General features: G+C 45.5%; 1 protein-coding gene across 1 annotated transcript in view; it reads right to left on the bottom strand.

Annotated features, from left to right (window-relative positions):
* LOC138275709 (uncharacterized) overlaps positions 1-15462 on the bottom strand; it is a 167944-nt gene that overhangs the window by 126318 nt on the left and 26164 nt on the right. The window contains exon 2 of the mRNA XM_069219133.1: positions 7604-9319. Coding sequence (XP_069075234.1) covers positions 7604-9319 — 1716 coding nt within the window. The remainder of the gene's footprint in view (positions 1-7603; positions 9320-15462) is intronic.

Here is a 15462-nt window from a genome sequence, read left to right as displayed (position 1 = left end):
GTAAAACGAATGTCACAGGACCCACATGAAAATAATGCAAGGACAACAATTCTGATGTACGAACACTGTAATTTGCTGCCAACAGCCACCATAATCAAACATAAAATGTGAATGCAGCTGTCAATGTCCAGATTGTGCCAATGGCCAGTTCAAAGTAACAAAGGGCCACATGGCCACAGGGCACAGTCCAAGGCCCAACTTGACTCCTGAAATAATCCGGAATCCAATGTTCAGGGACATCATGTTGGAAATGGGCAGGCACCTCAGGGGGGAGGGCTGGTGGGGGTGCACCTCAGATGAAGAGGGTAACATGCCCACTGGTTCTGGAGGGGGCTTCTTGTCCAACTGTCTCTGGAGGGGAGTGAAAGGCCACAGTCTCTGGAGTGGGTAACATGCCCACTGGTTCTGGAGGGGGCTCCTTGCCCAACAGTCTCTGGAGGGGGGTGAAAGGCTACAGTCTCTGGAGTGGGTAACTTACCCACTGGTTCTGGAGGGAGTTCCTTGCCTACCAGTCTCTGGAGGGTGGCCTACATGCCCTCAGCCAGTGGAGGGGGCTCCTTGGGTGCCTCTGCTGGTGGAGAGGACTCCTTGCCCTCTGCTGGTGGAGGGGGCTCCTTGGGTGCTTCTGCTGGTGGAGAGGGCTCCTTTCCCTCTGCTGGTGGACAGGGCTCCTTGCCCTCTGTTAGTGGAGGGAGCTCATTGGGTCCCTCTGCTAGTGGAGGGGGCTCCTTGGCTTTCTTTGGTGGTGGAGGGGGATCCTTGGCTTTCTTTGGTGGTGGAGGGGGAACCTTGTCTTTCTTTGGTGGTGGACAGGGATCCATGTGTTCCCTCTTGTGACGGGTCCCATTGGCCTTTGACATGTGACTGGTGTCCTTGCTTCCAGATCTAGGGGGTGCCTCCACTGACCCCATCCTCTGTCCCTTGGGTTTCGCCACCCTAGGCCTCACTTTCTGAGGAGGAGGTGGGCACTTACTAGGAGTGGCTGCCATCACACTCAGGGGCCCCTTTGTGCCAGCAGCTTATTTTTTGGTGGGAGCAGTGGCAGACTGTTTGGCTGGGGTGCTGGGCTGGGTGGTTGGGACCCTGCTCTTACGGGCAGGATGGGGGGGAGGGGGAGGAAAGAGGTCAAGTTGGGCAAGGAAAAGCTTCTTAGGGACGTTGGGGTGGGCTGTGGGAGGAGGGATGGGAGTGGAGGTAGAGGGAGTGGCTGTAGGAGGTGTACATCTGGTGGACTTGGGTGCACGTGCATGGACAGTGTGCATGTGTGAGGTGGATGGCTGTTGGGTGTCTGCGTCGGAGCGTTTGTGTCTCTTGGGGAGCAGACAGGGTGGGAGAGGACAAACAGTATGTGTGGATGGATGTTGTGGAGGTGTCTGCAAGTGAGGTGTGTGTGCTGCATGATGTGGTGATGATGGTGTTGGCTGTTGATGCAGTGCATGCAGATGTGAGTGCTGATGTGACTGTGAGGGAGGAGGAGGAGGGGGAGACAGTGGAGGCAGTGGATCTTGTTGTGTGTGAAACTGTCTGTTGTTTGTGTGAGTGCTTGTGGCTTGACATGTGCTGCCTGTGTTTGTCTGTGACACTCTTGTGTGATGTTTTGTGTGCATGCTTGCCTGTATGTGTGCATGGGATGGGTTGGGGTTGAGGAGACTGGGACTGGGAAGTGGTATTTGGAGGGGGAGGTTAGGACCAGGGACACTGGCCGGCATCAGAGAGGAGGCCAGAGCCTGAAATGATCTCTGTAGGGCCGCCAAGCCACTGTGGATGCCCTCCAGGTAGGCATTGCATTGCTGCATCTGGGATACCAGCCCTGGATGGCATTCACTATGGTTGACTGCTCTACAGAGACAGATCTCAAGAGGTCAATAGCCTCCTCACTGAGGGCAGCAGGGTTGACTGGGGCAGGGCCTGAGGTGCTTGAGACGAATGAGATGCCCACCCTCCTGGGTGAGTGTGCACGGGCAACTGAGTGGGTGCTACTGGGAGGGCGGTACTGGTACAGGGATGGTGGCTGTACCTGTAGCTGGGGTGGTTCCAGAGGTGTCCACCAACACCAGGGAGTTTCCATCAGAGAAGGAATCAGAGTCAATGTTGTCATCTCCTGTCCCCGCCGTGGTGCTCCCCTCGCCCTCCGTCCCACTGGTCCCCTCAGCGTCGGTGGACTCTGCCTCCTGGGTCCTGTGGGCGACAGCTCCATCCGTAGCTAGTGCCCCTGCTCCTCTGCCAGATGATGCTAATGCACTTATGGACAGGATGACAGAAGAAAATAGGGGGAGAGAAAGGGAGCACTGGGTCAATCACAGCACCAACACCACAGATGGCATACACATTACCATCACACACAGGGATCAAGATTGATCACTATGCACCACACTGGCATTCCATTGGCTAGGTACCACAGCAAGATGAGAGCCAATCACTGCCATCTGCACCCCTCTTGGGACCTACTAAGCCCTGTCTGACATGGAATGCCACCTAGCTAGTTAACAAGATTTTGCCATTCACCCATTTACCCTGAGCTGGACCATGCAGCAATGTCTGAGCTGGCATTAAGGGGCACCGACGAACTGAAACCCACCACCAGGATCCAATGCCAGGCAACAAAGATGGTTGTTACACACACTGTGTACTCACCCCCTTGTGGCTGCTGTGCTGCCCTCAAGCACCCATCTAACTCTGGGTAGGCCACCGCCAGTATGCGGGCCATCAGGGGGTCAGGTTCCGACGGGCACCCCTCCTTTGTTGGGAGGCCATCTCCAGCTGGGCCTCCAAGGTCTTCCGGGGCCAGCATCTCAGGTCCTCCCGCCATTTCCTGCATTGGGTGCTCTGCCTGCTATAGAACCCTAGGGTACACACGTCCTTGGCGATAGCACGCCACAATCCCTTCTTCTGATGGGTGCTGACCTGTAGGGAAAATACATACAGGAGGACACCATTAACCATGCAATCCAGACTGTCACACATATGGCCCACAAATACCATTCTCCTTCAAATGACACACACATCACCCGGAGCCCTGCATTTACACTACCACCAGCCATACACCACAGCCAAATGACACACTGCCATCACACACACACATCTCCATGTAACCTTGTCGCATGCATCATCCCCATGGTGTACTCACCTGTTGGTCTGGAGGCCCATGCAGCTGTCCATACCGGGGTAGGACACCATCCACCAGGTGCTCCAACACCTCTGAAGTAAAGGCAGGGGCCCTTCCCCTGTCACATGGGCCGTGGCAGGTTCCAGACTCAGGTCACAGCAGGACAGACAGTGGATGTGTTGTCCTGTGGAAAGTCTAATGCTGCTGCTGTCTCAAGGAGTAAAAAGCAACCTGAACTGCTGGCCACACATAATTTTGAGTGTATTTGCCCTGTACCCAAATCAGTGAAATAGCTCAGGTTAGATGGCAGTGTTTTGAGACACCGGGGAAGTCTGTTAGCAGGGTGTGGGCAGTGAAGGATGTAGCACCTCAAAATCATAAGAAAATTTTCAACCCTGTGTTGCATTCCTATTAGATCTATGTATCATTTAGTAATTTTATGTGATTAAAGTTTTTTTTACTTTTATTGAAAAGGTAAGCACTGGCTTAAACAATACATTATTGTGTCTGTTACTTGACTGTTGAGTCCTGAGCTCTAGTCTCCCACACTACCTCCCTCATAAGCCTTTAACTGCTCCCCCTCACTACTCTGACAGTCAGTTGTGAAAAAGGGTGTACTTGGCCCAGTTTGCAGATCCATAGTAGGGTGAACCCTAGGACACCTGTGGCAATCCCCCTCAACCCACAGGAGCCCCTTCCTGCCTTGTGGCACCCTAAGTGCGGTCTTAAACATGGTTATCCCTAAATGTATTGTGAGTAATATGTAAAGTTGATTTATGTTATCAAAAGTTAATAAAGAAGGAGCCACCAAAGCATTAGACATAACTTATTTCCTCAACAGGTCAGTTGGATAACAATATGCAAGGACTGTTATGGGATACTATGAATAGATGTATCATGTAAGCTATTCTTGAATCTGCACACATGTTCTACGTCTAATCTTAATCCAAAAACAGTGACTCTCAAAACAGGGACATACTGATATTGCAAAATAAAGGGACGAATCTTCTTCAATAGATGTACCTTGTTCAAGATCGCAAAGGCACAGATTTACTAAGGTCTTTCATTACCACTGCGTCACGCTAGGTGATGCAAAGCATTGCAAGCCCTTAAGTCAGATTTGCTATGCCATGCAGAGCCACCTTGCATGGCTTTATGTGGCATAGTAAATCTGGAGTAATGCAAGGCAGCGCACTTCACTACCTCGCATTACTCTGTGTTGAAAAGGAAATTCCATGGGTGAACATGGGTATTCCCACACAATCACCCATGGTTTTTTGGGACATTCCTAGATTTACAAAGACTGGTAAATCTAGGAATGTGTCAAAATGCTACGCTTTCCCAGGTGAGACGTAACATGGAGAAATATGTTTATTTCTCCTTGTTTTTCCTCCTTCTATGTGTGTTGTATTATGCAGCACACATAGAAAGAGGAAAAACTGAGGAGGAGTGTTTTTGTGCAGAAGGATGCACCTTCATGCACAAAACAATCCTACCTGTAACACAAGTACCCTTGCACCATGGCTCAAGGGTACCTGCATTGGCGCTTCACTGTCACAAATGTGCTAGCTCAGAAAGAGAACAGGAAAACATCACATGTAAATAAATATGGCACATTCCTGCCCTCTCCATGTAACACAGCACATCAAGTTGTCTTGCTGTGCTGTGTTCAATTGCTTTGCACCAAATATTATTAAAGCTGGCCGAAATCATCTGTGGTGCGATCACAGAGAAGGACCAGGGAGCAGCACTCAAAAGGACCAGAGAGAGAAGTTGCCAATCAGTGCCTGCTAGAACTATGAAGTCACAATGCAACATATAGTCATCACATTAGGTATCCCACATATTTGGAGCTGGGCCCAATTTTATCATTTCTACTGAGAGTTTTTCCAAACTTCCAAAAGCCCAGGCCCATCACCCAAACCCAAATTCTGACTGATCCCAGACTCATCTCATGGTCATACGTCTTGTCCAGAGATGTCACCTATTCCTCATTCATATATAGGGTGCATGTCAGGTCATGGTATACTCATCTCTCTGTTCAAGGGCTACCAAATTCTGGTTTTGCAAGTTGGTCATTTGTCAAGTTCCAGATATGTACCGCCCCTGGGTTATGCAGTCCTCTCTGCTCAACTGTAGCTCTAGGTACCCTGCTGCTCCAAGTCTAGAAACCCAACTACAGCAACAGAGAAGACACATCACACCACTCAGTGTTCAGTCTCAGTGACATTTAGTCAAATCTGGAGGAACAAAGATGTGAGACAATCACTTGCTCTTTCCAGAAGAGACGTCAGGTGGTTTTTCACAGCCAGAGACTGCCAAGAGGTTTATCGTGCTGTTAGATTAAACCTTTGGGTGAAAAGGGGAAGATGGTCAACCACACCCTGAACATTTTCTTATGATGGTGTCTTGAGATAAGCTTAACATTACTGATCTTTTCAAATATATGATTTCATTAGAAAATGTCACTAAGATATTTGAATAAAACATTTGACACTTTTTCTCTCTGTGCTTATTTTCCATTTAACAATATTTAAAAGGTTAAATTTGGACAGAAAAAAAGTATTTTTGATGGAGAATTCAATACATGGTATTGTTATTCATCCAACTCTTTCTGGGTCATGTGGAAACCAAAAGAGACATTTGAGTAACAAAGCGAGCCAGAAACAAGATCTGCATAGATTTGTCACCTTTTTCCTCTATAGTGCAAAACTTTCCTCTTTTCATTGTAGATAATTAGTAGGCCTAGGGAGGAGACCTAATCAGAAGAGATTGATTCTTAGCTCTTCTGTAATCATGGAGAAGTCAGCTCAGAGGGGGGTTGTAGAAATGTCTTAATTCAATGGACCTTTGATCCTGCCAATATAGAATCACACCCCCCATGAGTGCTCACCCTCGCGAAGGATCTCTGAAGCCATTTATAACTTAACAGGAAGTCACAAATGAGATTTCTATTGCCTACCACTAATCTTTGGAGTGAAGCTGTAGAGCAGTAATATGTGCTTAGATATACAAACACCACTGGCCATATTTTGACTTGAAAGGTGGCCTATCAGAGCTGTAAATGTCTGTGCAACTCCAATTCTATACCATCCGGGATCTATCTTGCTTATATACAAAAGAACTCAGCCTGATGTAGCAAGTGTACAGAGGATACAGAAGACACCTCTACCTTTTCTTTGGTACAAGGGGAGCTTTGTTGCCTTAATCCTTGAGGTAGGCTGCAAGCATTGTGCACTATGGCCCTAATTTATACTTTTTTTGCGCTGCATTACTGTTTTTTTTGTGTGCAAAAACTGTGCAAATTTACGAAATACAATTGTATTTTGAATATTTGCGCCGCTTTTGCATCAATAAATGACTGTAATGCAGTGCAAAAAAAGTATAAATCGGGGCCTAATGCCTGGAAGTTGCTCTACACCTAGTATGAGAGAAGGGAAGGTAGAAGGGTCTAACATCTGCCCCATAATGGAAAGATGTATCTAAAGTCCAAGAATTTCAAATTCGAAAGTCCAAACCACATCTGGATGCAGTAAAGAACTCCTAAGAACAAATAATGTAATCCGTTGTGGGCCTACACTAAGGACCCTGGGACAAAGTGGTGTCCTTGATCAGAAGAAGATGTGATCTGCCAATCTTCATTTCCTCATTTATTCTATTCTGGAATTTGATTGACCCAGCCCACCTGGGAAATACAAAGTCAGATAACTACCACTGAATTGGACTGAGATCCATGAAACTAACTGTAAATTTACCTCTAGCAATGGGGTCCCCCTTATGAAATTCCAGTTCTACTCACAGCTTTCCTGTCTTGGGATCTTCTTCCAACTGAACAGACCCATAATGTGAATTGGTAATTTTCCAAACTATTAGACACACTTCATATACTTTAATGATAAACGGACTTCCATGTAGGCTTTAAATAAAATGGACAAAGTACTTTTTCAATCATCTTCTCTGATCTAAGTTGCCCTTGTGATTTGTGCTTCCCCAACATATCTGACGATGTTACACCTTCAGCCTTTTGACTTCCCATGAATCATCATTTGAGAGCTCAAGGGATTTTTGATGGGGCGTACTTTCTGGCACTTGATTGAAATTCTCTGCATCTGGCAATTCTGGTTTCCAACTAATTCATTTTAAACTTCTCGTCATTCTCCCACTCCTGCCTTGCCATCATTTTATTATAAGTCATTTTAAAAATCTTTAGAGTATTCGCCGGAATAGCTTTAAAATGCTGTCAGCTAAAACAAGTTGTGTTTAATAATCGCCATACCCAGCCATTTCAGTTTCTTTTGAGACTGTGTGGTTAGATGTGTGATTAGACATTCAGGAAAAGAAACTTTTTTGGTCAGATTATGTTCATCTATACATATTCATCACTTTCCCCTCTACAAATCAATCAACTGTAGAAATTCCTGATAAACCTTTCAATATTTCTGCATAGTTTGTCAAAGCTAACCATTTTGGAAACTAGCTAGTAAAAGATGGCCTTACCTAAAGGCTCATGTAAGGATGAGAGCTGTTGAAAGGACGGCGTCACTTCCATTTTAATGACTGGCGATGCAAGTGGTTTTCCTGTGTATGCAGTAGGTTTGAGTTTCTGAATTGTAGAAGAAGTCACAAGAACACCACTTGAACTTCCTTGTTCTTGGCCTGCTTTGCTAGTAGGCTGCAAATATCCATCGGAGACGGTGGGTAATGGGGAGAGATGTCTGGCTGGCTCATGGTTGAAGTCGTTAACTCTGGCTGGTTTGTACTTTTCCAAATAAGTGGTTGTTTGGCTTTTGAGAACATTGCGCATGCTTGTAGTGCTTGCACTGGTTCTGTCTGTGGCCTTCAAGTCAATTTCCTGCCTTGTGATTGGTCCAAACCTTGTTCCAATTCCCCTTATAAATGAAGAAGCATTTGGAAAGTCTGAAGTATCTTCTTTAGTTGGGTTGAAAGGAAAGGGGATTGCTGTAATTTCCTTATCTGGTTGCAGGTTCTGTGACTGGGTAGCATAAACTGTAACCTGACTTGTGTGACTGGCTGTTATTGAGGATTTTTTAGGTTTGTCAAGCCTTTGGGCTCTTTGGGCCAGAAACGCCAACTTAGTTTCCACTTCTATACTGATGCTATGATCTCCATTTTTTGCACCAAAAGTCTGAACATTACCTCGCCTAGAGATGGCCTCCCAACCTTCATCACTTGGAGTAACTGAAACTAACTTTTGCCTATTGCCCCTGGTCCATGCTGTTGGATTCAATGGAGTCATGTGTGAATTGCTGCTGTCTGAAGAGCTGCCAATATTGAGATCTCCGTCACTAAAAGTTGTTTTGGACAGTGGAGGTTTGCTGCTGTTGTGTCCAGACCAATGTATTTTAGAACTCACAGTTTCAGCCAATATTCTAGCTACTCTAGTAGGTAACATGAATCCCAAAAGCCCAACTGTAGCATCTTTTAAAGCAGTTTTGGAAACTGTAGTGCTGTTTCTGGGCAATAGAACTGAAATCTGACTCTCACTCCCAGCACTTGTGGATAAATCATTATTAACCAGTGACATACTCTCTTGAACTATCTCGGTTACCAGCTCTTTGTGTGAAATTTTTTCATCAGTGGGAAATGTGGGCCTAAGATTATCTGCATTAAAGTGTTTAGCTACTGGTGGTAAATCTGTGACAAATATACTAATTGACAAATTATGATCAGCAGAAGAGCTATTGTGTTCATTTAGCTGGGGTGGCCCGGTCCCTAGTGTTTCCCCATGACTAATGACTTGTTTTATAGTGGTTTGACTTAGTTCAGCTCTAGAAGTTGAGCTCATTAATTGTCTCTCCACTGGATGTGGTGGAATGCTTGAATTATGCAGATTTCCTTCCAAATGGCTTAGCAGAGAGTTCAGATATGGCCCATTGTACATTGAGCAGTCATCATCAAGCTTGTAGCAAAACACATCCCATTTTTCCCAATGGTTCTTTCTAATGCCATATGAGATTATGCCAGTTTTGTTTTCACCACACTTCCAATTTCTCTGTACCCTTGGGTAAGCAACTTCTCCTGATATGAGCCAGCCTGCCCGACACTCCTCTAGTCCAGATGTGTATGCGAGAAGGAGCTGGTCCCGATTTGCCATTTCAGCACCAAAATCCAATTTACATGACATGAGGGCATCATCAAATGTCAGCTGGTATCTTGTGTGACGATCATAGTGGAATACTCCTTCTACCCGACCTGGCAAACAAAAATATATTTTAGTATACCTTGCATTACTTCAAGAGAAAACGTTAATTGTTTTTTCTGTTCTTAGCCATTACACTGTCACCTGGGATTTTATTGATAAAAATAACTGTAGCTCACATCTCAGAAAATGAATTGAAGGAAGCAAAGAGATGCATGTGAGCAACTTAGATTTACCCCAGCTTCCCAAGTAAATATGGCAATGTTTTGCATGGCAGAATAAATCATGTGCACATGAAATTTTATTTGCTCAAGTGCATCTTGAAGATGCCCCTGGCTTCCCCAATTTAATTCAATGAAGTGTTTAAATATGTAGTTTAAGAAGACTGATGTCAATTAGAGATGTTCAAATAGATTTTTTAATTTACCCGAAAACCTTTTTTGAATCTTTGTGAACCCATAATGTACAACATTCAATAGCTCTCCATTTCAGAGTCCATCTGTCTAAGAACTCTAAATAAAGAGATTTTACTCTCATTACTTCCCATGTCAGCATTACGTCCAAAGTAATACTTTTATGCAAGAAAAGCAAATTCCATTTTGGTACTTTATGCATGGTACAAAAATCCAAAATATTTCTGACTACCTCAGTCTAATTATAAGTGTTCAATTAAAAAAGATAAACAATAGAGGGCCTGATGTAGTGTTTGGAGGTAATAACACAAGAAAAAATGCTACATTTGGAGGAGAATTCACAAGCAACATTTACTCCACCATTGTCACAGTGTACACATTACAGGCAGATTTAGCATTCTTTCATGCAGCACAATGCAGCAAGCCACCTTGCTGCGCTGCATGAAGGGGGTAAGGGCAGGAATGTGCTGTATTTATTATTATACGGTGCATTCCTGTCCTTTCCTAGCAATGGCACACTTTTGTCTCCCTAGCGTCAATGCAGCCACCCTTGCGACATGTGCAAGCGTGCCTGCACTGTAGGCAGAATTCTTTTTATGCAGTAAAAAAACCTTCCTACACGAAATCAATCATCTTTCTAAGTGTGCTGCAGAATGCACCACACTTAGAAATAGGAAAAATATATTTCCCCTTGTCATGCCTCACCTAGGGAGGTGCAGCATTTTGATGCATTCCCAGGTCTACCACTAATGGTAAATCTGGGTATGCACTAAAATCCATGGGTGGCTTCGTGGGAACACCCAAGCTCCAGCCATGGAATGCCTCCCTGCTCCAGAGTAACGCAAGGCAGCGATTTGCACCTGCCTTGTGTTGCTCCACATTTATCAAGCCATGCGGGGTGGCCTTGTGTGACTTGAAAAATCTCACTTAGGGTTTTCGTCACCCTTTTCCACCCCCATGCGTGGTGCATGATTAACACAAAATCTTGATTAATACGGGACTGCATTTCAATGTTTAAGTTACATGTCGGTGGAAACCTATAACTAAATACATAACTGATAGAATATATCTTAATCTACATAAGTTTTCTTTGCCTGCTCTCAGGCTCACAAAATAAAACTGTGACCAACAAGCCAAACAAAAAAAATCTCCCATACATACTCCTGTGCAACAAAATAGAAAAGTGACCTAACATTGAGCGACACAAACTACTATTTGGAGGACATAATAATTGGCTAGTAGGAAAAAAAACAATAATCTCAATTTTTATAACAATGGTTTCCTTTCATTCACTTTGGCCTTCATATGTCGAACAATCCTAGTAAAAGTAGCAAGGAAGCCCAAAGAATAAACTAGACTCCAAAGTAAAGTTTTGGATTTACTACACCAACAATTGAAAGACCTATTTATGGTGACATGCTAATGGAAATCTATATTCAAATACTTAACCAATAGACTATGGGGGTCATTACGACCTCAGCGGTCTTTAAAGACCACCAGTACAGACGTTTTTCCACGCAGCAAATTATGACTGCGGGCAGCCCTCTGTCCTTTTTCGGATGGAGAGCCGCCAGCAGCCATACTGGCAGTCGGCGGGGAAGTGGAGGTTGCTCCACCTCCACCACCCCGTCATCAGAACACCGCCCACCAAATCAGGTTCCATGATTCGGTGTGGCGGTGTTCTGGTGAGGGGGTGCTGGCGGCGGAGCAGCCCCCATGGATCCGTCCCCTCCCGGAGGATCAACGGATAAGGTAAGTTGATCGTCCGTTAGGGGAGGGGCGTGGGGGGTGTTGTGTGTTATGTGCGTGCATGAGGGTGTGCGTGTGAGTATGTAGAGGAGGTGTGTGAGTGCGTGTATGCATGCGGGGTGTGTTGTGTGTATGGGAAATGTGTGCGGGTCGGTATGTGTGCATGTCTGTTTGTATGTGTGTGGGTATGTGTTGTGGCAGTGTATGTGTGCGTATAGGGGTGCATGTATGTGTATGTTGGGGTGTGGGTGTGTGTATGTGTATGATCAGGTGGGGTGGGGGTGTATATGTGTATGTTGGGGTGGAGGTGGGGAGGGGGGTCCTGCCACCTTTTGGGGTGGCAGGGGGATGGAGGTGTGGGGGGAGGACTCGGGGTGGGGGAGGGGGGTGGTGAAGACCCCTATCAGTACAAGGGAAGGAATTCCCTGGCACTGATAGTGCCTACCGCCATGGATTTCGTGGCGGTTCCAAACCACCCGAAATCCATGGCGGTATGCATGGTCGCGATACCGCCTGCGGTCTGGTGAAGGCCGCCGGGCTGGAGAACGAAGTCTCCAGCCCAGCGGTCGGAGTGGAGAAGTGGCGTATGACCATGGCGGTAACCGCCATGGTCATAATTCCATTATTTTTTCGCTGGCCTGTTGCCGGTATTACCGCCACTTCTCCCCCGTCCGCCAGGGTTGTAATGAGGGCCTATATCTTAATCTTCATAAGCTTTCTTTGCATGCTCTCTGGCTCACAAAATAAAACTGAGCCTAACAAGCCAAACAAAAACAATCTTCCTTATGTACTCCTTTGCAACAAAATGGAAAAGTGACCTACCAGTGAAGATCACAAACTATTATATGGAGGACATGATAATTGGCCATTAGAAAAATAATAATAACCTTAATTTTTATAGCAATAATGATTGACTTTCATTCACTTTGGGCTTCATATGTAGTTGCAAGCCTACTAAAAGTAGCAAGAAAGCCCAAAAAAGATAAGCTAGACCAAATAACAAACAAATAAGAAAATACATCACAAATATAATAGATTCAAACAAAGAAATCACATTAGGTCTGATTGCCATTGTTGCTGTTGTTGGTATTCCCAAAGATAGAAATTCCCTGTTTATTAGCTCCTTAATAGCTTCCCACCTGTTTGATGAATCATCACAAAACATTCCAGACCTACAGCATTTTCTACATTTCGAGATGATGTAAATGTTGTGGTGAATCTGTAAGGGAGTGGAAAGATAAAAGGGGGTCCCAAATGCATTTTTCCACCAATGCATTTTCCATAGACTGTTGTGTGCAAACCGCTGAATGGATTTACATCGCATTTTGCAGCCATTCCCACTTAGTGATGTCTGTCAATGCAGTACTTTCACAGAATTTCACAAAATCCCATAATGCACAGCCTGGTAGTCAGGAAAGCCTGGATTCTGTTTCCCATAGTTTTCTATGGGAGAAATCCAGTTGCTCCTTTTCAGTGGATCCTCTCCTCCAGGACTTGCGAGTGTCTGAAACTACACACACCTGAGACCTCTCCTGTACAGCCTAGTCTTGTGATTCCACCTGGGGTTTTCTGCAGCTTGGAACTGCTTATAGGCAGCCATTTCCTCAAGATCCTTGTCGTCCATTGGATTTCGATTCCTTTGTGTTACAGACCCCTGATCGGATGGTGTTCCAGTCTTGTTCCTGTTCTGTTCCAGCTTGAACCTGTTACCTGTTTCTCTGCCCTGTTTGTTCCAGCCAGAGTCTGCTCCTTATCTCTTAGCCTGGTACCTGTTTGTTTCTTACAAAGCCTGCTCCCTATTTCTATGTCCTGTTCCTGCCTTGTTTCAGTCTGAACCTGCTCTCTGTTTCCCAGTCCTGTTCACTGCTTATTCCTACTCCTGGTATTCCAGCCCTGTCCTTGCTTGTTCCATCCAGACCCTGCTCTCTGTTTCCCAGTCCTGTCTCTGTTTGTTCCAGCCAGAAGTTTGCGCCCTGTTTTCCAGTCCTAGTCCTGCCTTTGCTGCGGCCTGAGCCTGTTCCCAGTTCTTGCCTCTGTCTCTTAGTTTGTTCCTTCTGTTTCCGTTTCCTCTTGGGTATTTGCGTCTGGTAAGTGTTCTATCAGGCTTCACCAGTGTATAAGTGTCCTCCTTAGTACTGGGGTTGGATCCTGGTCTCCAGGAGGCAATTCCAGCCCCCATCCTTGTCTCATGTTATACGTTGTCTTTCGTGCCTAACAGTGACAGTGTGCTAGTGCTGTTTTTCCAGGAATCGCCACTGTGTTTCCAGCTGGACCCACAAGAGCTTGTCTTGTGTATGTAAGTACTATCCTTGTTTGCGCTCTAGGGTCCAGAGACAGAATCACTTCTGCTGCCTCCACTCTACTCTACGCTATTTCACTGTACACAACTCCACTCTATGCCAGTCCACTGTTTGACATTACACTGTATGCAACTCCACTCCACCACTCCTCAGTGTACGGTACACCGTTGTATGCCATTTTGGTATACACTACTCTTGTATGTGCTATTCTACTCCACGCCATTCAACTGAATGCCACTCCACTCTAACCTAATCCACTGTATGCCACTTCACTCTACGCTACTCAACTGTAGAGCACTAATGAGTATGGCACTCCACTCTACGCCACTTCTTTCTACGCTATTGGATTGGATCCCACTACAATGTATGCCACTCTGTTGTATGTTTTTACACTCTACCTCACGCCACTGTATGCCACTCCAGGCTAAACCACTCCATTATAGGCAACTCAACTGTACCCTACTGTACCCTACTCCACTATACACTATTACGCTCTACACCACTCCAATGTGCAACACTCTGCTCTATGACACTCAAGTCTATGCTATTACACTGTGCACAACTCCATTCTGAGCTAGTCCAGTCTACGTTATTACACTGTATGCAACTCCACTGTAGGCCTCTACAGTGGACACCATTTCACTGTATGCCACACAACTATATGCTACTCCAGTATTTGTTATTCCTCTCTACCCAGTTCCTCTGTATGCTACTCCACTGTTTGCTGCATGCTATTCCACTGTATGCCACTCCACTGTATGCTATTACACTCTAATCCATTCCATTCCAATGTATGCCACTCCAGTCTACACCACTTCCCTGTATTCCACTGTACTGTACACTACTCCAGTATATGCTGATCCAATCTACACCACCCTACTGTACACTATTCCATTCTAGACTAGCCCATTTGATGCCACTCCACTCTACACAACTTCTCCATATGCTACTCCACTATATGTTACTTCACTCTACCTCACTCCACTGTACACTACTCCTTTCTACACCATTCCACTCTACACCACTCCATTCTATCCTATTCTACTCTACGCTATTCCACTCTTCACTGTTCTAATCTACAACACTCCTCTGAACTCTACTGTATGCTATTCTACTGTACTCCACTTCACCTATGCTAATACACTGTATGCAACTGTAATCTCCACTGTATGATATAGCACTCTGCCCCACCCCACAATACACCACTCCAGTCTAACCCATTTCTCTGTATGACCCTCCACTCTATGCAGGTACACCAGATGATATTACACTTTAAGACACTCCACTGTACGCTACTACACTATATGCTATTACACTCTATGCCATTCCACTGTATGCCACTCTAGTCTGCACTACTTCATTCTAGGCTATACTACTTTATGCCAGTCCACTGTACGCTACTTCCCTCTCTGCCACTCCATTGTACTCTCTTCCACTCTATGTAACTCCACTCTGCACTCTACTACACCGTGTGCCCCTCTACTACACTCCACCCCACTCTATCCCCATACAAACCACTGTCCAAATTTGCACTCAACTCTGAGCCTGCACACTCTAATGTACAGCAGGCTACTCCACTCTACGACAGTTTCCAACACTATACGACACAGCACTCCACTCTACTGTATGAGAAGCCACTCCAATTTATAACAGTTTCCTCAACTCTATACTCACCGTCAAGGTATGCCAACTCACTGTACTCTAATCGCTGTACCCAATCCACTCTACACAACT

Source organism: Pleurodeles waltl, chromosome 2_2, assembly GCF_031143425.1.
Source record: "Pleurodeles waltl isolate 20211129_DDA chromosome 2_2, aPleWal1.hap1.20221129, whole genome shotgun sequence".
NCBI lineage: Eukaryota > Metazoa > Chordata > Amphibia > Caudata > Salamandridae > Pleurodeles > Pleurodeles waltl.
Note: the sequence above shows the minus strand (reverse complement) of the source record. Positions and strands in the feature narration are given on the sequence as shown.